General features: G+C 45.3%; 1 protein-coding gene across 20 annotated transcripts in view; it reads right to left on the bottom strand.

Annotated features, from left to right (window-relative positions):
• CDH4 (cadherin 4) overlaps window positions 1-23875 on the bottom strand; it is an 823907-nt gene that overhangs the window by 4525 nt on the left and 795507 nt on the right. For all 20 annotated transcript variants that reach the window (XM_039498098.1, XM_039498099.1, XM_039498101.1 and 17 more), the window contains 4 exons: window positions 20544-20686; window positions 13006-13239; window positions 11241-11474; window positions 3373-3512 (listed from right to left, as the gene is read on the bottom strand). In XM_039498098.1, coding sequence (XP_039354032.1) covers window positions 3373-3512; window positions 11241-11474; window positions 13006-13239; window positions 20544-20686 — 751 coding nt within the window. The remainder of the gene's footprint in view (window positions 1-3372; window positions 3513-11240; window positions 11475-13005; window positions 13240-20543; window positions 20687-23875) is intronic.

Raw genomic sequence — 23875 nt, 5'->3', positions numbered from 1 at the left:
GATCCATGATCTATGTACCATGATCATATTATACACACACAAATTGAAAATTCCACATACAGTATATATCAATATTTTCTTTTTATCTGTAACTCTCCCCCTTCTACACAATACAACATGACAGAAAAGGTGGAGGAGTTGCACTGTATGTAAGGGAGCAGTATGATTGCTCAGAGCTCCAGTATGAAACTGGAGAAAAGCCTGTTGAGTGTCTTTGGGTTAAGTTTAGAGGCGAGAGCAACAAGTGTGATGTCGTGGTGGGCGTCTGCTATAGACCACCAGACCAGGAGGATGAGGTAGATGTGGCTTTCTTAGGACAACTAACAGAAGTTTCCAGATCACAGGCCCTGGTTCTCATGGGAGACTTCAGTCACCCGGACATCTGCTGGGATAGCAAGACAGCAGTGCACAGACAACCTAGGAAGTTTTTGGAGAGTGTTGGGGACAACTTCCTGGTGCAAGTGCTGAAGGAACCAACTAGGGGCCATGCTCCTCTTGACCTGCTGCTCACAAACAGGGAAGAATTGGTAGGGGAAGTAGAAGTGGCTGGCAACCTGGGCAGCAGTGACCCTGAGATGGTTGAGTTCAGGATCCTGACAAAAGGAAGAAAGGAGATCAGCAGAAATACGTACTCTGCTGGACTTCAGAAAAGCAGACTTTGACTCCCTCAGGGAACTGATGGCCAGGATCTCCTGGGAGGCTAATATGAGGGGGAAAGGAGTCTAGGAAAGCTGGCTGTATTTTAAAGAAGCCTTATTGAGGGTGCAGGAACAAACCATCCCAATGTGCAGAAAGAATAGCAAATATGGCAGGTGACCAGCTTGGCTTAACAGAAAAATCTTCAGTGAGCTTAAACATAAAAAGGAAGCTTACAAGAAGTGGAAACTTGGACAGATGACTAGGGAGGAGTATAAGAATATTGCTCGAGCATGCAGGGGTGTAATCGGGAAGGCCAAAGCACAATTGGAGTTGCAGCTAGCAAGGGATGTGAAGAGTAAGAAGAAGGGTTTCTACAGGTATGTTAGCAACAAAAAGAAGGTCGGGGGAAGAGTGGGAACTTACAGATTGGGGGAGGCAATCTAGTGACAGATGATGTGGAAAAAGCTGAAGTACTCAATTATTTTTTTTGCCTCAGACTTCACAGACAAGGTCAGCTCTCAGACTACTGCACTGGGCAGCACAGTATGGGGAGGAGGTGAGCAGCCCTCAGTGAGGGACCTCAGAAAGGAACAGGTTATGGACTATTTAGAAAAGCTGGACATACACAAGTCCATGGAGCCGGATGCAAGGCATCCGAGGGTGCTCAGAAAGTTGGCTGATGTGATTGCAGAGCCATTGGCCGTTATCTTTGAAAACTCCTGGTGATCGGGGGAGGTCACAGATGATTGGAAAAAGGCAAATATCTTTAAAAAAGGGAAGAAGGAGAATATGGGGAACTACAGGCCAGACAGTCTCACCTCAGTCCCTGGAAAAATCATGAAGCACGTCCTCAAGGAATCCATTTTGAAGCACTTGGAGAGGAAGGTGATCAGGAACAGTCAACATGGATTCACCAAGGGCAAGTCATACCTGACCAACCTGATTGCTTTCTATGATGAGGTAACTGGCTCTGTGGATATGGGGAAAGCAGTGGATGTGATATATCTTGACTTTAGCAAAGCTTTTGATACAGTCTCCCACAGTATTCTGCCAGTAAGTTAAAGATGTATGGATTGGATGAATGGAGTATAAGGTGGATAGAAAGCTGGCTAGATCGTTGGGCTCAACAGGTACTGATCAATGGCTCGATGTCTAGTTGGCAGCTGGTATCAAGCAGAGTGCCCCAGGGGTCGGTCCTGAGGTTCAACAAAGACAAGTGCACTTAGGACGGAAGAATCCCAGGCACTGCTATAGGCTGGGGACTGTCTGGCCAAGCGGCAGTTCTGCAGAAAAGGACCTGGGGATTACAGTGGACGAGAAGCTGGATATGAGTCAGCAGTGTGCCCTTGTAGCTAAGAAGGCTAATGGCATATTGGGCTGCATTAGCAGGTGCTCTGCCAGCAGATCAAGAGAAGTGATTATTCCCCTTTATTCAGCACTGGTGAAGCCACATCTGGAGTATTGCGTCCAGTTTTGGGCCCCTCACTACAGAAAGGATGTGGACAAATTGGAGAGAGTCCAGCAGAGAGCAACGAAAATTATTAGGGGGCTGGAGCACATGACTTATGAGTAGAGGCTGAGGGAACTGGGCTTCTTTAGTTTGCAGAAGAGAAGAGTGAAGGGGGATTTGATAGCAGCCTTCAACTTCCTGAAGGGGGGTCCCAAAGAGGATGGAGCTCAGCTGTTCTCAGTGGTTGCAGATGACTGAACAAGGAGTAATGGTCTCAAGTTGCATTGGGGGAGGTCTAGGTTGGATATTAGGAAAAAACTATTTCACTAAGAGAGTGGTGAAGCACTGGAATGGGTTACCTAGGGAGGTGGTGGAATCTCCATCCGTAGAGGTTTTTAAGGCCCAGCTTGACAAAGCCCTGGCTGGGATGATTTAGTTGGGGTTGGTCCTGCTTTGAGCAGGGGGTTGGACTAGATGACTTCCTGAGGTCTCCTCCAACCCTAATCTTCTATGATTCTATGAACACAGCACACCACACCCCACCCCACTCACCCATAAGGCTTACCTATGAAGCAAAGCTTTGCCATTATCAGCTTCACAGTGGAAAAGAAAACCCCCAAACATATTTAGGCATTTCTTACAAATTAAGGCCAGAAATTAAGAGAAATGAAAGGCACATTAGAGACTATTAAGGAAATACAGAAAAAGCCCAAGGCTCAAGCAAACCCTGGGGCCATGGAACCCAGGGGAGGGTGGTAGCTGCTATCTGATTTTATGCAGCCATCTAAATGTGAAATACACAGTTTTAATTATTGAAATAATAGAAATTTTGTTTATATGTTAGTGTCAATATGTTGGTTTGTCAAATTTACCCCAGCAGATAGGCTTATGTAGATAAATGCTGCATCTGACCCATATCACTGTCCAGCATGCCTGGAAATGTCCCATCCATGCTGCATTGTCCCAACTACATACAATGGAACACGTTGCTTCTTATATATGCTCATGCAACACCGCTGAAGAGTTGCACAGGCATAAATGAGGAAAGAACTTGAAGCTGTGCATATAAATCAATGACCCCACCCCCAATATAAACTGTAACTTCTAATACACCTCTGTAACAGCTAATATATATGTCGTGGCTACTCCCTGGCCAGGATGAGCCTGGCAGCCACTTCTTATCTAAAATATCACACTTGGGAGCAGAATGAAGATTTTGAGGTTTGTAAGATGCAGAGAAATGACTCTGGGCGATCCCAGGCTGAGTGTTCAGCTCTCCTCACCTGGTCTTCCTCTCCACCTCCCTCTTCATCATATTTCAGAATGTTGTCCCGCACATCATCTTCGGGGTCGATCAGAAGTTGCTTCGTATGCCTCTCCTTTTCCCTGCGTTTCATCCACACCACAAACAGCAAGACCATGGCTGCAACAATGAATGACAGGAGCCAGAGTAGTGAGATTCCACATCGTACACGGACGAGCTGTGTCGGTTGAAGGTCGCATGTTAAAACACCCTAACCTTTCCCCTGCCCCGCTTCCATAACAGATGGGATGTGGCTGCCAACGAAGAGCCACATCCCGATTTATACACCCAGAAGCAGCAGAGGTATGTACCATCTCTGTGTGATTAGTTCCATTTTGCTAAGGCGACATTTATTTAGCAGCGTTAGCGGTTAATGCTGTTGTAAATAGAGCTGGGGGAACAAACGACTTTTTGGTTTGCTGGCCGTTCCAAAAAACTGCAAAAAAAATAATTATGGGTGGAACTGAAACCCAAACTTTTCAGCATATTTTGTTAATCAAAAATATCAGAAAAATTATATTCCTGGTTGAATGAAACTTTTCATTTCAGGTATTTTAAATAAAACCAAAGCAATTGAAGGGCTAGATTCAATACTCAATAGCCCAGTGGCTAGGGCTTTCTCCTGAGATGTGGGACAGTCAGCTTTAGATGCCCACTCTAGAACAAGGGCTGGAACTCAGGTTTCTCCATTCCCAGGTGAGTGCCCCAAACAGGCTATAGGATGGACATCTTCCATGCTGTCCTGTTGAAACTGTTCCACTTTGTATAAGTAATTAAATATCCAGAGGAGCAGGGACTGGACCCCCTGGTCTCCCCACACCATAAGTGCCCTCACTGCTGTGTGATAGTGTCATTCCTATTCTTTTTCTCTGGCACTATGACCACTGAAGTATTTTATACAAAATGGAACCGCTTCAGGAAGCCACCAAAATCCACACACCAAATGTCACCCAGCTCTTGCTGTGAATACCTACAATGATAGAATCCTCTGAATGTTTCCAGGTGTACATTTTAACCAAACAAGCCTGGAATAAATTGCAAATACTGTAACTTTTAGCATGGATTACAAACCCCAATATGATTGGGGAAGAAGACTTACATTCTACTAGTAAGCTTCGTGCAATTCTAACCTGTTATTGCATGTTCAGAATATAAAAGGGATAGATCAATGGAGTGTGTGGGGGGTAGAGTCCTCCGAAAGCTCCTTGCTACCCATATTCCTTTCAGCATGTTGATGGAGGCCAAGGTTGAAAGGAACCACATGCACAATCCAAAAGGAAATGAACAGAAAATGGGAGAACAGTAGCTTTCTCCAAGTGTTTATTCTAAAACACAAGTGACTGTAAGAGCTGGAGGAAGAAGGAACGGGGAAGAGGCATCAAGATGTTAAGAAGCAACCAAGCCACAGTTTAATGCTGAGCACTTTCCCATGAGTGGGTGATGTTCAGTGGCAGAACAATAATGCCCTTTGAGTTTATAAGACGACACTGCTGTGATCTTTTGTCCCCCTTAATGATCTGCAATTTACTCAGAAGGGATGTAATGGGGTGGATAACATTAGCCCATATAATTCAATTTGGACTCATTCTCATTCTTTTTTTGGGGGTGGGTGGGTGGGAGGGGATTTCTATATTTCCAAAATCACATTAACTAAAGCATTCAGATATGCTTTCTGGTGCCTGCTTGGAGAACGGATCTAAGGATCTTTCCAATCCTTTCAGAGAGTGGTGCTGGGTTTTGCAGCACAAGAAAGTGCAAGACCAATTCTGGTAACACAGAACTAAGTTCTTAAGGCATCAGTTTTTATACGCCAGGCTGTAGTTAATCTCCCTGGTTCAGATGCTACAGTGACATAGGTAGGTAAATCATTCTTAAATCACTGGAAGATGTTTGCCACTTAAACAGCGTTACACAAATACGATGCCAGCTTCCTAGCTCCATAACCTTGTTATTCAAAGCCCCATCTCCCAGGGGCTGTACTTTCCAAAAAGGCTATCAGAGTGAGACACATTAGCAGCACTAAGGACTCTCACAGGTGTCCACTAACACTAGGTAATGCAACCTCTCTTGTTGTTAGCTTTAAAAAAACTTCACCATTATTCTAGTTTTTACTCAAATAATTGATATACAGCTGAGAAAAGAACAATCAGATTACGGCTCTGTCACATTATCTTCACTAGGAGAAAAAGTGTTCTTAACTGGTGATAGCTAACGTGCTAACTACTATGTGGTACAATTCTAGTGATGTTAAGGCAGCTTGTAGTTTTAACACGAGTTAGCAGACTCAGATACACCCTAGGGTCCCTATAGTCCAGATGTGGGCAAACTGTGGCCCGCAGGACCCTCCTGCCTGGCCCCTGAGCTCCTGCCCCTGGAGGCTGGACCCCGGCCCCTCCCCTGCTGTTCCCCCTCCCATGCAGCCTCAGCTCGCCCCGCCACCAGTGCAGTGCTCTGTGCGGCAGGGCTGTGAGCTCCTGGGGAAGTGCAGCTGCAGAGCCTGGCCTGACCCGGTGCTCTGTGCTGCGCAGTGGCATGGCTGGATCCAGCCGGGCGGCCTGGCTGCCTGTCCTGGTGCGCTGGGCGACGCGGCTGTAGTGCTGCCAGCCACTGGTGCTCCCGGCAGCGCAGTAAGGGGGCAGGGAGTGGGCCAGTTGGATAGAGGGCAGGGGAGTTTGGGGTGGTGGTCAGAGGGCAGGGGTGTGGGTAGGGGTCGGGGCAGTCAGAGGGCAGGGAATGGGGGTTGAATGGGGCAGGGTCCCAGCTGGGGCAGTCAGGAAGGAGAGTGGGGGTTGGATGGGGCGGTGGGGGTGGTCAGGGGACAGGGAGAAGGGCAGGGGCCCTGGGGGCAGTCAGGAAGGGGCAGGGTTGGATGGGGCAGTGGGAGGTTCCGGGGTGGTCAGGGGACAGGGAGAAGGGCAGGGGCTCGGGGGCAGTCAGGAATGGGGTTGGATGGGGCAGTGGGGGTCTGGGGCAGTCAGGGAACAGGGGGTTGGATGCAGCAGGAGTCCCAGGGAGCCATCAGGGGACAGGGAGCGGGGTGGATGGGGCAGGAGTCCCGGGGGCATCAGGGGCAAGAAGTGTGGGGGGTGTCAGATAGGGGGCAGGGTCTGGGCCACGCCTGGCTGTTTGGGGAGGCACAGCCTCCCCTAACCGGCCCTCCATACAATTTTGGAAACCAGATGCGGCCCTCAGGCCAAAAAGTTTGCCCGCCCCGCTATAGTCTTTGCCTCACCCTGCTAACTCATATTAAAACCACAGATCACCTTGTCGTCACTAAAATTTTACCTCATGTTAGTTCCTACATATTAGCTAACTCGCCTTAAGAACACATCTTTTTCTCAAGTGAAGAGACATCTGAGGGAGAATGCAGGGTTTTCAAATTCTATTTGGAGGCTCTAGCTCTCCCCGGGTATTTAGCTGAGCAATGGGAATGAACATTTCATATTTTGCTCTGTCTCGCTGTGGTTTTTAAAACATTTTTTCTCCTTGTCTCCTCATGGTGCCTCAGCATCACTTCACTGAGCACAAGAGGGAAAATGAGACACACTTGGGCTGTGTGGAGTCCAAGGGACTTGCAATCAAGGCGAGCTATCCGACGTCCTTTCATCCAAAGTGGTTAGGAAGCTCTGAGTTCTTCCTCTTTCTTTTCTTCTGAGCGCTACAGTATTTATACCCAACAAGAATTCACTGAAGTGAAGAGAAGAGGACTGGACAACTAATTACTGCCATTGTGTGCCAACTGCCTGCCATCCCTGTCTGCTAGTTAACAGAACTATTTTCAGGTAGTTCTGTGTTTCTTTACAGCGTATCCCAGATCTGTTCTGGAGTAAAATAAAAATTGGAAAAAAATGTAACTCTTATCTCTCATGTAAAACCTCTTGACTATTTAGCAGATGACTGAAGTCCTTTTCTTGTCCTTTTTTTTTCAAGTCTCTCACAACAAGCTTCCTGCCTGGCACACAAAGACAATATTATAATGGTTAGCAGGGTCTTTTTTTTTTAATGCTACTTTTCCATCGTGTTTTGGAAAAACGGTGCCATTAATGCCTTTACAGCTACCTTGAAAAAAAGACCTTCAAAGTGTCAATAGCAGATGTCGTGCGTTCTCTCTCTCCGTCCTTTTATTCACCTGACAGAATGGGAAGCTGTATTACTGCTGTTAGATCCATTTTAACTCTGCATGTAGTTTTTCTTGAAATCTATTGTCTTCACCCTTCACAATTTTTTACTGCATAGTTCTTTCCTCAAGTGTGTTATCCTGGCAGCCAATAAGTCAGGTATGAAGGGAAAAAAACATTGCACCAAGGTAAAAGAAAGAAACTTTCTACTGCTTGCAACCACAGCTAGTGTATCCTGTTCAGCTAGTCAGTGGCAGATTTAGGGTTAGTCGTGTCCTGTGCGCAGATTCACTGTCACCCTCGCCCCCCACTCGGGACCCACCCAAGAAAAAGAACATTCTCTCTTATTTCCCCCTGACCCTGTTTTTCATTCTTTTTTTTAATTCATCCTCCTCCTATATTATAAGTAGTGGGAAGTAAATGAAAATAAAGTGAGGTACCTTGACTGGGGCAGGGCGTTGGGATGCAGGAGGAGGTGTGGAGGGCAGGCTCCGGGAGGGAGTTTGGGTGCTGGGTACAGGCTCTGGGCTGGGGCAGGGGGTTGGGGTGTGGGAGGAGGTGAGGGGTGCGAGCTCTGGGAGGAAGTTTGGGTGCAGGATCTGGGCTGGGGCAGGGGGTTTGAGGTATGGGAAGGGGGCAGGGGGTGGCGTTTACCTCGGGCGGCCTGACTCCCAAAGCAACAGGCACACACACTCCTCTGGCAGTGGCTCCTAGGCGGGGTGGGCCAGGGCAGTCTCCACATGCTGCTGCCTGCAGGCGCCGCCCCCTGCAGCCAATAGGAGCTGCAGAGTCGGCGCTCAGGGAGAGGGCAGCGAGTGGAGACACCCTCCCCCAAGGGCCGCAGGGACATGCTGGCCACTTCTGGGAGTGACATGGCATGGATGGAGGGAGGCAGAGTGAGCAGGGAGCCACCTTAGCCCTGCTGCTGGCACGTCTCTGCGTGCCCCTCGCGGGGAGGGGAGCAGCGGGTCTCCATGCACTGCCTGAGCTCTAGCTGCTGCCGGGAGCGATGTGGGGCCACCAGCCACGGCATGCAGGCAGCCTCCCTGAGCTCTGCTGCGCCGCTGGCCAGGACTCACAGGCAGGTTGTCAGATATCTGGCCTGCATTTTGGGGGCCCTCCTGTCATTGGGTGCCCCATGCCACCGCACGGTTTGTTTCATGGTAAATCCGCTCCTGCAGCTAGTGTATCCTATTCCTTGGTCTGACTTATAAAGCATGACCTGCCTGATTCCAGAAAGGAATTACGGAGCAAAAAACCCACATGTGCCTTTTTCCACACCATCGTTCAGAGGTCACAGCATAAAATATATCTTTCAAAATAAAGAGGTGAGACAGTAGGACAATGTAACTGAAAAGCTCTTCTCATCGCAAATTACATTTTTCATCACTGATAGAGGCCTTTGCAGCTCTTGAACATTAAAAAAGTCAATTAGAATGACAATGAATGTAAAAATAAGCTTTTGTAATAAAAACCATAATTTAAAATGGGCTAATGTATCTGACAATGAAAAAGGAATATCTTAAATCAAGTGTCTGTCAGCTGAAGTTAATTTTAGTCAATAGAATTTTCAAGTGTTTAAATCACACTTTCGAGTTTGATTTATACGGGAGGCAGCAAAAGGAAAGTCCTGTGGTCTATTGCGTCTGTTACTTCTGGTTAAAAGTTTTACTATGCCCTCAGTCTTTTCTATGAAATCAACATTAAAGGCCAACATTTCAGCTGATGGGGCTTAAATCGGGCCTGCATACACACACACACATCACGCACCTACAAAAAGCACACCTGCTTATTACAAAGGACAACCATGCTGCACACAGTGGCACTGTGCATGGACACACCACTGCCTGTCACTATGTGCAAGTGCAGGGGTAGCTCCCAGTACTTGCAGCTTATGTTTATGTTGGAAGAGGTGGCCATAAAAAAGCATTAATAATTTAGACGTAGGGACCAGACAAACCTTTGTACCCTGTGTAAATAATAAGGGACAGGTTTTCAGAGACGAGTGTGACAAAGCTGCATCACATTTTATTCTACAAATACCGCATTTTCATGAGACTTTTTTCCATGCACACGTGGACCGTTAGGTGCATAGCTGGGTATGTGCAGATGCAAATACCCTGCTTTAATGTTCCACCTTTGCATTTGCATGTATAAATTATATATACAACTGTATGCTCCCATCATTGAAACTCAAGCCCTAGAGGGTTGAGTGTATGGCCAATGGAATCCTACTCTCCTAATGTACCATAGCATATATATATTAGGCAACATTCATGGCATAAGTTGCTCTGTCTGCTCTCCATTTAAACACATTGGGGGTAAATATTAAGTGTGATTTAGCACCAGAACTCCCATTAACTTTAATGGGAGTCCCACAGTTTCATCCTGTGTTTCCTGATGAATATTTACCTCATTGTACATTTCAGTGCTTCTTTTTATCTGTCCCTACTGTGCCAACTCCTGCTTGAAGTTATAATGATATTTTTATTTTTAAATGTGTATACATTTAGTTAATGTTAGTGCTCATGAAAGCCCAGGAATGATGGCACTGCTAGAAACAGGGCATCTTCCCCTTAAACCACTGTGATACAGCCTCTCTCAACTCTTTCAGCAGGCTTGTGAATAGCAAATGTTTCTTGCTGACAATATGACAATGGTGCTCAGATACTAGAGTGATAAGGGCTGTACGAGACCCTGAATTAGAATAGACCACAATGACAGAACTCCATTTTTACCATTCCTAGACCCAGCCACAAAACCTGTAACTCTGCAAATGAATGAAGGTGGTTAGCTTGCATGAGGAGTAAATGATAGTAGATAAAAATCAAGATTTTTGAAGGCATTTAGGTGTTGCTTCACTCAGCCTGAGTTAGGTGCCTAAGTCTCATTTTCAAAAGTGACTTAGGCACTTAGGAGCCTCTCACTGAAAGACAGTGGGATTTAAGCGTTTGAAAATGAGATTTAGCCTCCTAAATTAGTTAGGTGTTGCAATACTGAATGGCACAACACCTAAATACCTGTAAAATTCTGGGCCAAGTAGTTCAATCTTTTGCCAGATATATCAAGCTTAATTCTGTTATGAAATGATTAAGTTGTTTCCCTCCTAAAAAAAAGGTGTGTACAAAGGAGTGATGTAAAGACTGGATCTACTTGTACACTCGTGTCTTAAAAATGTGAGCTGGACCATTTTTATTTCGCTTGGTTCAGCCAGCTTGAGGGGGTGTATATTTATGTCTTTGTCTTAAAGAACCCAATGTATGTTTCAACTCTCTTTCCTGAGTGTTCCTCAGACTTGAATTTTTACAAGTGATGGAAATATCTGTCATTCTTTTGAAATCCAACACCTGAAATAGGTACACCAATTCTTTATAATACATAAATAAATAATAAAGGCATCTGAAGTTCAGCATCACGTGGACCACGATCCACTGTAAATATTTTGCACAAGAGTTTGCTTCCAACCTGTTGCTTCTCATATTGTTTGATGACGCAGCTGTTAACTTAAAAGGAGACTATGTCACCTCAAATGACAGTCCTGGCTTTACAACCCATTTTCTTGGCCACAGCTGAATTGTTAAAGTGCAGTTAATTAGTCAAATCTCTAGGAAAGAATGGAATTTGGTTGCTCTGTGATCTACCGGAGGGATCTGCTCATAAACCTTCCATTTCAATCAGAATGATTCTGACTTCAGATCTCTGCACACGTGTTATCTGGTGCAACACTTACTTAGTAAAATAATGATGCATATCAAGATCGCTATGATGGCACCTGTTCCCAGGCCAGCTGCAGCGACAGCCCCGATGGTAGTGCAGTCTCCATTCTCATCACATGGACACACCTTCACTTTAATGATGGAAGTGTTGTACAAGGGAGGGTTCCCTGAATCCGTCACGACAATTGGGACATCATACATGCCAGCTTCCAGATACATTATTCGCAAACTGAGCTGGGCATAGTCACCTGGGGGCAACAGAAACAGACAGAGAGGTGACGGCAGCTCTGACAGGGGTGCTAAAAACAATACTGATACACTGGAAACGTCACTATCAGATTAGCTCAGTGAAAGAGGCTAACCAGGCTACAATACCCTATTCCACATCTGAACCACTTGAGCTTCAGACTGGTTCCCTGAAGTCTTGTTGAACGGGCAGCCTGCCACGACTAACCGGATGAACAAGAGGCGTCACGCATGCTTCATTTCAAAGTAATGCCAGTTCCCCTGTACTATTAACCCTGCTTGATGTCGTTAGTAAACCAGTGGTCAGTGGCTTGAATTTAAAAACTGATGGCAAGGAACTAGTGAAGCACGGATGATAATGTTGAAAACTGGCTGGAGAGATTTGGGAAATCAGTGATAAAATGCCTTTGCCCCTCCCCAATCCTGGGCTGTAGCAGGGCCACTAGGCTGGGGCTCTGCTCATATACTCTCCTGCCCCAATATTTTTGCACAGCCCTATCCCAGACAGCCTACCATCTTATTTCTTCCTGCCTTTCCCTTCTATTGCTACACATGTAATGACTGCAAGAGGTGCTGGATTGGCAGTTTAGGAGACCGAGTTTATGTCTACACTATGGAGACTACACCAGCCTAGGTACGGTACCATAGCTATGCCGGCATAACCCCTTAGTGGAGATGCAATCTACACACATGGAAGGGGTCTTTCTGTCATTGTAAAACACCACATCCCTGAGCAACAGCAGTTGCATCGACGGAAGCATTCTTCTGTTGACACAGCTGTGTCTACGCTGGGGGTTAGGCCAGCAGAGCTATGGCACTTGGGAGTGTGTTTTTTCACACCCCTGACCAACGATGTTGCCCTAACTTTTAAGTGTAGGCCAAGCCTGAATCCCTCTTTTCAGCCACTGAACAAGGACAGGGCAAGCAGCTGTCTTATGCCACCCTGGCAGAGTGTCTCAAACCTGGCCTGAGGGATCAGCTTTTAAGACAAGAGGACAGTTTGGTCTCCATGACACATCCATTCCTTTCCTTCTACACGGAAACTGCCAACAAGTGGGCCAATTAGAGCCAACTGAGGTTGCACACTGCAATTTAAAAATCCTTCACATACTGGAAATCTTCACACTTCCCTAGCCCGCCTGGTTCCATGGCAAATTAAAAGGCTGCCTTTAAGCAATTATGGTCAGAGAAATGAACATTGATCGTGATTGTGGCTCATGACAATTACACTGGAGCATAAGGAAGACTGATAATAGCTTTTTTCCCCTTGGCCATCATGGATGATTTATACCCAGTTCAGTCCTGATAACTGTTCATAATTATGAACTGCATTAAAAAAGCCAAGTGCCAAAGCTCTTAGAATTATGCTACAGGTCTGATACAAATCATTTCTGATTAGCTATCTTGTCTATAATGTTGGGCATAATGTGTTTAAAAAAATCAGATGAAGAAGCAGGGAAGTTTGAAACTGTACGCGGTCCTCATTAGTGCACAGGATTTCCAAATGTCCTCCGGATTGCCTGCCCCATTTACCATTTAGCCTTGTTATGGTCCAGTTCTTCCTGACTGCAGATGGCACACTTGGCAGCTCGAAGACAAAGGGCCCAACATTTGGATCGATGTCAGCATCTGCGGCTGTTATGTTGATGACATTCAGGTTTGGCTTTTCACAGATCTGTGCCTCCTTTGGCAGAAGCTCAGGAGCATTATCATTGATGTCAATTAGATAGATCTGCAGCGTGCCAGTGCCACTTGCTGGGGGGATACCTGAATGGGAGAGGCAGATTCAAACGAGTAATGACAAATACAGCACAAGAAGTGGCATGCACAACTATGCTAGCTTCCACGCCCTTGGAAAACCTTACAGCCCCATGTACTAAAGCACGGATGAGATCTGAGGGATTTTTTTTTTGTTTCCCCCTTAGATTCCTAGCGATTTCCTTGTCCCTGTGTGACATCTTGCAAGATGTATCATTAAAACCTGCCAAGTTCTCATGAAAAATGCTGTTTTGTTCCACTGAGTAAAACGGAGCTGTTCCATGATTTTACACTAGACCCCCTGTTACACAATTCCCAGGTTAATTGTGTAGTTACAGTGTGTCCCCGTCATACTGGGCAGGCAAGTCATTCAGTAAGAGGGAGGAAGAGTTAATGAGAAGGGAGGAGTCCCTAAGGCAAGACATTTGGTATTAACATGATAGCTATTCATAGTAATTAGTTGGTAGGGGAACAGAGACGTTCCGAATCAGGCAAGCCAAAGTTCAGGGTCCAGGTCTCATTTTCTCCAAAGCCCCGAAGTTTGGAGACAGTCAAATCACTGGTTCCAGGTTGGGCTCAGTTCTATAGAGAAGGGCTGAAACGGCAGTGGTTTCATTCTGCATAACCTGGTTAGTTAGGCTTTAGTTTTGCTAAACCACACCCAGGATCTGGGTCTCATTTTATTCAACCCCAAACCAGTAGGAGGGTGGGATTGAATAAGTTTTCCTAATTTCTGGTTGGGAGGAAAGAGGGGGAGGGCTGAAGGAAGACGGCGGGTGCAGGGAGGGGAATAAGAAAGAAGAAACAGATGTGGGGTCAAGGATGAAAAGAAGTGTCACCCACTGGTCAGGATGGATTGGGACTGGACAACAGGGGATGGATCACTTGATAATTGCCCTGTTCTGCTCATTCCCTTTGAAGCATCTGGCACTGGCCCCTGGTGGGAGACAGGATACTGGACTAGATGGGCTACTGGTCTGACCCAATACGGCCATTCTTATGTTTTTAGTTCAAGCTGGAGAGACATCAGTGTTTAGGTATGAAGTCCTTGGTTCAATCCCCTGTGTGTTGGTCCAGATGGTCACTGTCACAAAAACACATTATGATTCTACCTGAACCATGCAAAAATAGATAGTCCCGCTAAATATATCCTCCTCCTTTTCAATTCTAAACGTTGTTCCAAGTAGCAGGGATGCTGTGCATCTTCCTGACACAGAGGTCCTAGTCCTGCAATCCTTACTCAGAGGAGCAGTCCCAGTGACTTCACTTGAACTATTTGCCTGAGTAAGGCTCCGTCATGTCAAGTTATTTGGATCAGACTCTTAGTTTTTGTTTTACTTTTTAAGATTAAAAGCTGTCACTGTCCTGTGAAATCCTCTGCAAAGGTCTGGTTCTTCTGCTTTCCTAGCCTTGCATGCATCAATAACCGCCCCTCTAGCAAGAAAAACAGCTAGTTTTCTTTTAAATGGTTCGGTGTTTTTCATTTCCCTCCACCCCTGAACTGCAGGCGGTTTTGTTCCAGGCCTCTACACCACTTATTTTCTCAACCAGCTCTGCCTCAGGAATTTTTTTTAAGCTTATACTTTCAATTCATAGTCCCTTCTTCCTAGAGCTGGCATAAAAACATCATTCCATGATGCTTTCTGTTTGTTTAGGACTTCTCTATCAAACAAGTTTAGCCGCTCAAAAAATCAGCTCAAATAAGCCGCTCAAAATGCAAAATGAGCTGACTTCTCTATCAAACAAGTTTAGGACTCTATCAACCAAGGGTTTGCTCCCTGTTTGCTTTTGCTGACTGTGGGGTCTCAAAGTCCCTGGTGGAGCCCTGAAAATCCCTCTTCCATGATTCCTTCATTCTCCCTCCCTCTCAACCTTTTCTCACAGACACCATCCTTTCACCCATGGAGCTCTGCATTGGTCTCCCTTTAGAACAAACATCCTTAATCAGCCCTGGAGTTTGCTGCAGAGAGATGCAAAGCCCATGGGGCTATTAAGGCTGTACATGCAACAGAGTCATGGTTAGTATCGTCTGTGGAAAAGCGTAGGTGATTTTTCCTGTTTACATGATGCCCAGAATATCTTTAGGACTGACTACAGACTCTGCATGTGCTTCTGCACCTTTAGGGACACGTTTTTAAAGGGTCTTTAAAATAAGCTTCCGATACTAGGAGGCAGTAATGCAGACGTGACTGACATAATCTTCATTTGCACATGCAAAACAGATACTTGCAAGTGCCTGCACAAATGCTGATTTATGCATGCAAGTGGGTGGCTCTGTGCCCATTTACTCATTCAGCTGGATCTTGATGTCCCTGAAGTGCATTCAGGAGCAACCCCAGGAGAGATTAAAACAGTCATAATAACGATTTAAAACAATTTATAGAAATTCCCTTTACCAAACAACAGATAGTTTCAAATTGTTTCAGCTACTCTAGGGGAAAGGGCAGGGAGGTATTGATGCCCTAAAAGGATCATTGGGCTGAATCCTCAGCTGGTGTAAATCAAAACAGCTCATTTTACTTCAGTGGAGAATCTGGCTCCCTGGTTTGATCTGAGAGGTAAAATAGAAATGAGCTGGTATGGAAAAGATTTGGTACCTCTAAACATAAGAGTAGGGGTGACAACTCTACATCTAGCCACAGTGCGAGTGACCACTGTCTTTTCCTTTTCCTTGTAAGGGGTGCTCTGAAAGGCCTCCTCTAGCTAACAGCATCAAGGGATTGGAAAAGCCTGCTCGACACAGGCAGCAGCTTCTGGAGTGAACAAAAAATGTGATGCTTCCCCATTATCATTTCATTGTACCTTTGGAGGTATTTTCTAGAGTATCCATAGATCTGCTGCCTGGTGGGTCTTCTCCATTCAGGAGAGGGCAAATGCCTTTAAAGTGCCCTCCTATGTACAAGGACGTTTCCCTGGGGCCTTGTAACACTGAGCTGACAAGTACTGGTGGAAACAAATTAAACTGACGTGCTGCTGGGGAACCATTCACCCCCTCTTTATCACTGTGTAATGGCAGACAACCCCAGAGGACCCCCAACAGAAGCACCTGAAACTAGATGGAGCAGAGGGGAGGCTGAAAAGGGAAACAACTTGCAATAAAAACATTAAACTGATTATGATTTTTTTAAATAGAAGCTGCACTTTTTGCTCCTGTGTGAACAGCTCCTTATTGTAGTTCAGGGAGAAATCATGTCCAATGAGTGGAACAGCTTATTAATCACATACAGAAAATATCCAAAAGGATTTAACAGAATGCTGTTTCTTCCTTCAGGGAAGGAAAAAAACCCAAACCTGCTTTGATAAGTATGTGATGACACAGCACATGGAACTTAGGAAGAAATCTGAAAGGAGTCAATTAACCTAGACAAAACTTTAGCCATTACCCGAAGCACTCAAAACAGCATTTTAAATCAGGGGGTGTTGTATGTGCATTTTGATGGCTGCACCAGAACAGGAACAGATTATTTTTTCAAAATAAAGGAATTAATTCAGATTTCAGCTCTTGGAGCTGCTGAATAATGGCTCGAGAGAAGAGAGAAGGTGAGGCGTTGAAGCCTGAAGAAGCCTGAAGAACTCCCTGCCAGTCAACTTTTAAAGGGGGGTGTCTGTGGCGGGGCAGGAAAGGCAAAATCTTTTGGTTCAGCAGCCCCAGAGAACCTGCTGATGGGGGTCGGAGAGATATCAGAGCCACAAATTCTAACCTGGTATTGGGTATTTTAAAGCATGGGATGGGTGCCCAGGCATACATTCACAAAAGTACTTAGCCACCCAGGAGCGCCGGCAGCCTTTTTGGCGCCCTAGGCGGCGGAAGGTCCTGCCCCCAAAATGGCGCCCCCAACGGAAGCGGCGGAAGGTCCCGCCCCTGAAATACCCCCGACGACCACGGCGGCCGAACATCCAGCTGCCACGGTCGCTGCCCCACAAATGTTGGCGCCCTAGGAGACTGCCTAGGTCGCCTAATGGGTTACGCCGGCCCTGTAGCCACCTAAACTCCAGATTAGGGGGCCTATGTCCCAGTTTTAGGTTCCACCTAAGTTTTTGCAGTAAAAAGTTCCCTAGGCAGCTATGTTTGGACTCTGCTGCCTCCCACTAGGCACCCCGGCACCTATCTCCCCACCAAAGCCCCAAAGCAATTCACAAACCAAAGGAAGACAGGCATACATCACCTAACTCATGTGTTGGGCCCAGTCTGATAGGCATGATCAGAGGCCAAATGCTACATCTGCCCAGGCAAGTTCACAGAAAACTGCCAGAGGTAGGGGGTTCCCCCATAACTTTTAGCCCAGGGTATGCACCTGGAAGGTTGGTGACCCCTAGTTCAAGTCCCTGCTCCAGCTGATGAAGAGAAAGGATTTGAACAGGGATCTGCTATCTCTCAGGGGAGCACCATAGCCATAGGGCTATGGGATATTCTGAGGTGAGACCCCATCTGTTTTCCCTGTTGAAGCTGTTACACTGGACACTTAACTCACTGGAGCAGGGGGACTGGATCGGAGGTCTCCCACATCCTGGGTGAGTGCTCTAACCACCAGGCTACAGAGTCCTGCTCATGCGTGTGCTCTCTCTCTTTCCCTCACCCCAGTAACTAAGTGGTTATCCACAGTGGAGCAGGTTACAGAACCATTTGTGGCAGAGAGAGAGAAATGCCTGTAGCTTGGTGATTAGGGCACTCAACCAGGATGCTGGAGACCCAGGAGAGTACCCTAACAACCGGGCTAAAAGTTATGAGGGAGCTCCTCTTTCCCGTTCCCCACCCCCAACCCTCTGGCTTCTTGAAAAAAGAAGCCTAACCCCAAAGAGGGTTCACAGCCGAGCATGGCTAGCAGAACATCAGAATGGCCATATTAGATCAGACCAAAGGTCCATCTAGCCCAGTATCCTGTCTTCCAGCAGTGGACAATGCCAGGTGTCCCAGAGGGAATGAACAGAACAAGTAATCATTAAGTAATTCATCTCGTCACCCATTCCCAGCTTCTGGCAGACAGAGGATAGGGACACCATCCCTGCCCATCTTGGCTAATAGCTATTGATGGACCTATCCTCCATGAACTTGCCTAGTTCTTTTTTGAACCCTGTTATAGTCTTGGCCTTCACAACATCCTCTGGCAAGGAATTCCAGAAGTTGACTGTGCATTGTGTGAAAAAATACTTCCTTTTTTTTGTTTTAAATTTGCTGCCTATTAATTTCATTTGGTGACCCCTAGTTCTTGTGTTATGAGGAGTAAATACTTCCTTATTTACTTTCTCCACACCATTCATGATTTTATAGCTCTAATATATTCCCCCCTTAGTCATCTCTTTTCTAAGGTGAAAAGTCCCAGTTTTATTAATCTCTCCTCATATGGCAGCTGTTCCATACCCCTAATAATTTTTGTTGTCCTTTTCTGAACCTTTTCCAATTCCAATATATCTTTTTTTGAGATGGGACGACCACATCTGCACGCCGTATTCAAGATGTGGGCGTACCATGGATTTATATAGAGGTAATATGATATTTTCTGTCTTATTATATCTCCCTTTCTTAGTGATGCCCAACATTCTGTTCGCTATTTTGACTGCCGCTGAACATTGAGTGGATGATTTCAGATAAATATCCACAATGACTCCAAGATCTCTTTCTTGAGTGGTAACAGCTAATTTAGATTCCATCATTTTTTATGTGTAGTTGGGATTATGTTTTCCAAAGTGCATTACTTTGCATTTATCAACATTGAATTTCATCTGCCATTTTGTTGTCCAGTCACCCAGTTTTGTGAGATCCTTTTGTAGCTCTTCACAGTCTGCTTGGGACTTAACTATTGTGAGTAATTTTGTATCGTCTGCAAATTTTGCCACTTCACTGTTTACCCCTTTTTACTGACCATTTATGAATACGTTGAATAGGAATGGTCCTAGTGTAGACAACTGGGGGACACCACTATTGACCTCTCTCCATTCTGAAAACTGACCATTTATTCCTACCTTTTGTTTCATATATTTTAACCAGTCCGCAATCCATGAGAGGACCTTCCCTCTTATCCCATGACAAGCCTCTGGTGAGGGACCTTCTTACAAGCCTCTGGTGAGGGACCTTGTCAAAGGCTTTCTGAAAATCTAAGTACACTATATTCACTGGATCCCTCTTGTCCACATGCTTGTTGACCCCCTTAAAGAATTCTAGTAGATTGGTGAGGCATGATTTGCCTTTACGAAAACCATGTCGACTCTTCCCCAACAAATTATGTTCATCTATATGTCTGACTATAGTTTCATCCAGTTTGCACAGTACTGAAATCAGGCTTACCAGCCTGTAATTGCCTGGATCACCCTTGGAGCCCTTTTTAAAAATTGGTGTCACATTAGCCATCCTCCAATCATTTGGTACAGAAGCCGATTTAAATGATGGGTTACAAACTACAGTTAGTAGTGCTGCAATTTCACATTTGAGTTCCTTCAGAACTCTTGGGTGAAAAGCATCTGGTCCTGGTGACTTATTATTGTTTAGTTTATCAATTTGCTCCAAAACCTCCTCTAATGACACCTCAATCTGGGACAGTTCCTTAGATTTGTTACCTAAAAAGACTGGCTCAGGTTTGGGAATCTCCCTCACAGCCTCAGCCATGAAGATCGTTGCAAAGAATTCATTTAGTGTCTCCACAATGGCCTTATCCTTGAATGCTCCTTTAGCATCTCGATCGTCCAGTGGCCCCACTGGTTGTTTAGCAGGCGTCCTGATTCTGATGTACATAAAATTTTTTTTGCTATTACTTTTTGAGTCTTTGGCTAGTTGGTCTTCAAATTCTTTTTTGGCCTTCCTAATTATATTTTTATACGTCATTTGCCAGAGTTAATGCTCCTTTCTATTTTCCTCACTAGGATTTAACAGTTTTAAGAAAGTTATAGCATCTTAACATTAAAACAGGTCAGTTTCTTTTTAATACCATCCCCTCTGTTCCCTCCAATTGTTTCTGATTTCCTGATGGAACGTTTCCTACACGTTCTCAGCTGCGGGTTTTGGATGATAATGAAGATCAGTGTGTTCTGAAGCACATGGAGTTCAGACCCCTTTGGTATTTCCTTAGATATAGGTTACACTGCTACACAGAACTTCCCAAATCAATTTTCCATTTGCCCTCACTTTCCCTTAATAACACTCTCTGAATGCTGTGCACATTTAATTTACTCCAGCAATTTCCTGTCCCACTTTCACATTTTTAACCATAAAACCTGGGAAAAAGATAACTTATACTGACAACTCTGTCAGGGCATCATTCCTGTTAATGCATCACATTAGAGTATTATTGAAGCATGAACAATGGGAAGCTTGGGCCCACCGTTGTCAGCCGCCAAGAACGTGGCCTCATAGACATTATTCTTAATGTAGACTGACTCTCGATCAAGGACAGCAGCAGTAGTGATCTGACCGTTTGTGGCATTAATGTTCAGCCAGTTTGCAGGATCTGACAGCTTGGAGTATCTACAGAGAAAGGAAATAAATACATGGCAGTCTTTTCAGTGACATGTCCTTAATACGGCTTGAAATAAGGGTTTTTTGGACTCCTGACCCCTGTTTTGAAGGAGCTTTGGATAACTGGTTTTGTTGACAAACAAAACACTAATTGGGTGTCTATTGCTGGCCATTTTTTTTGACCTCTGCAATTATTCAATTTTCCCATTTCCTTCCCATTAAAGGTTCTGCCTTCTGCTAAGTGCCACTTATGCTCCAGCTTCCTGCTACAGGCAACAAGCCTATTCTATAGCAAGTTGCTAATAAAGATAAAAGGGCCCTCGTTAGAGTACGAAATGGTCACTACATTCATGTGTTTGTTCCTCAAGAGCTCAGACTAAAGGAGAGATTATTTCCCCATTTCCTACTTCTGCCCTCCTACAATATAGATTGCTCCGAAACACTGGATATAACTCCCTGTCCACCCCGCACCCCATAAGGAATTAGCGCTGGAAGGACCATATCTACCAGGTGGTACTCCTAAGACTGACATCATTCTGGCCAATCAACATATTTTACATTAGAACCAGATACAATTACCTCAGTGGTGTATGATGGGAACTCACAGCTGTATTAGCCAATAGGCCCATGAGGCCAGGCTGAAGCAATTTTAGGTGTGCCATTTTGGAGTGGCTGCTGGGAGGTGTGTGTGTATATGTGTGTGCATGTATAGGGAATAGGGTGACCCGATAGCAAATGTGAAAAATTGGGACAGGGGGTGGAGGGTATTTGGAGCCTATATAGGAAAAAGCCCCAAATATTAGAACTGTCCCTATTAAATCAGGACATCTGATCACTCTAGTAGGGAAATTGGAGAAGAATCTCAGACAGGGAGATGGATGGTCAGGTGCAGAGTGTCTAGCCAGTATGTGAGGACATGGTTAGCCGGTGCAGCTGTTCACTGGATGTGGAGAGTAGAGCATCAGTGTAATGGCAGGCAGGGGATTTGGGATGAGAGCTACTGAGGAGCCGGCTCTGTGAGAAGAAAGAGTTGCAATGGAAGTGCTGAAATTCTGTGACCTTAGTAGCATGCAGGACCAACTTTTAGAGCCTATGGAAGCTGATAGGGTCAATATAGTCCTGAGAACAAAGAGTAATACTTTGTGGCAATCACAGAAGGTAGTGTATTTTGGTAGTTAGTGCGCATGACTGGAAATTGGAAAATCTATTCCTGGCTCTGGCTCTGAGACACTGCATCTCCTTCGGCAAGTCACATAATTTCTCTGTGCCTTAGTTTGCCCACATATAAGATGGGTATAACAACACTTACCTATATATCTCAGGGGTATTATGAGGCTTACTTAATTGCCTGCCAGTATACGGGCAAATGATCGGTCCTAAAATATCTAGCTAAACAACGTGGTCGTACTAGATCCGAGAAGAGCATTAAAACAAATTCATTCTTTTTCACTAGATCAGTGCGGAAAGATTCACAGCAAAGCCAGGAACCATGCAGGGGTCCCCTGAGTTCCTCATAGCATTGCAGTCTTGAAATTCGGACCAGGTGGTTCAGCACAGCTTCATCTGAGGCACATTTTCTGGCAATCCCCAGGCCTGCTCTGGTAGGACCAGAGGCAGGGCAGTCTCAGCTGGAGGGCCCCCAACTGTGGAATTTATTCCCCCACGGGTGCTGGAACAATTTCTACAGTTAGGGGTGCTGAGAGCCATTGAACCGAATGGTAAATCCTGTATATGATGGGAGCCACTTCAAGCCAGGGGGTGCTGCAGCACTCCCCCCGCACCCAAAGTCCCAGCACCGATGTACTCCCCTTGCCAATCTATCATAGCTCAAGTTTGTTAGCATTCTACAGGGCTGGCTTTATAGTGCTTGGCACATTCCAGTCAAACCTTTTCCAAATGGTTCTAAACAGAGGCACTTTCTTTTAAAATCTCTCTTTATTGCTCATGATTGCTACTTGGCTTACTTTTCTAGCGTTTGTGTTAAAATGAATCGTTGTTGCTATCTCTCATGTGTTCGGGAGCGGTAGAAAGGACCATGTTATATGTTATTGACAAAAGCAAACACACCTGGGCTTATTTTAGAGACAACTTGGGCTTACTGATGGTTTTTGCATCAACATCCTGCAAAATTCAAGGTCCCCTGAAACGTAAGCAGGTGAAACTCCATGGCTTTGGCTGAATTTCACTTTCAGGTTCTGGTTTGTTTGAAGTTGGAACTCAAAGTGAAAATTCAGCAGCCTGAGTCCAGTCTGGACTCAAACAACAACACATTGTCTGCACAAGCCCCTGCCAAGTGAAACTGTTACGTTGCATGGAGCTATGTGCTTTAAGGCGAGTGTTTTTTAATATCATTGTTGTCACTGTGCCCTTTCATTGCTGAAAATGATCAGTGATCCGGCCTGCAAAGCTGCCTTTATGGATTCGTTTGTGGCTAAAGAAGATAATTTGAGATGTGACATAGGCTATGAGCACTAACAAAAGCTGAGGCTTGTTGGGGGATGTTCTTAAGCCTGGATCTTTCCTTTGGGAAAATTATATTTAATAAAAGACTATAAAGGCTGCTTGCAAAGATATAGTGGCTGGATCCTGTTCTCAGTTAACTGAAAACTGTTTAGGAGATTAGTGAATACATATGTATCTCCCATTCATTTCACTGCTTTGAATATTTACCCTCTAGCAGGTTTTTTTGGGTCTAACTCAGCAGTGCCAGCTGGGAAGACAAGACAAAAACAAACCAAAACATCATTTTGCATTGTTCACAAAAACTGCTGGGGAAAGTCTCAGCTGAGCCTAACAATATTTTGTAGCTTCTGGCAAAGCCATGGAGTCACTCCGCCCTGATGAAACCCAGGTAAGAGGGAGCTACACTTACATTTAAAAATGTTGCTGGATCCGAATTTTCAATGAAATGTGTGTCCTGGGAACGCTATGAAGAACTGCTCAAGTAACTTGCTGTTGATATTTAGAGAAGATCATGCAAGGTCCTGTGTATGCGCCAGGCAGTCAGAAGCATGGCTCAGACCAGCCTGTCATTCTCCCCAAAACAGGAGAATGTTACACCTAGCAATTTTCATTCTGGATTACAGTCCAAACATCCACAGATCAGAGAGTATTTGATCGGAATGGGAACTGTTCTCCTCTACGGGCTTTAGTGGGGAAGGGAGAGAAACGAAGACCCTTCAAAGCAGTGGTGGGCAA

The sequence above is a fragment of the Mauremys reevesii genome, linkage group 13 (assembly GCF_016161935.1).
Source record: "Mauremys reevesii isolate NIE-2019 linkage group 13, ASM1616193v1, whole genome shotgun sequence".
Classification (NCBI taxonomy): Eukaryota; Metazoa; Chordata; order Testudines; family Geoemydidae; genus Mauremys; species Mauremys reevesii.
This window is presented reverse-complemented; position numbering and strand designations above follow the sequence as displayed.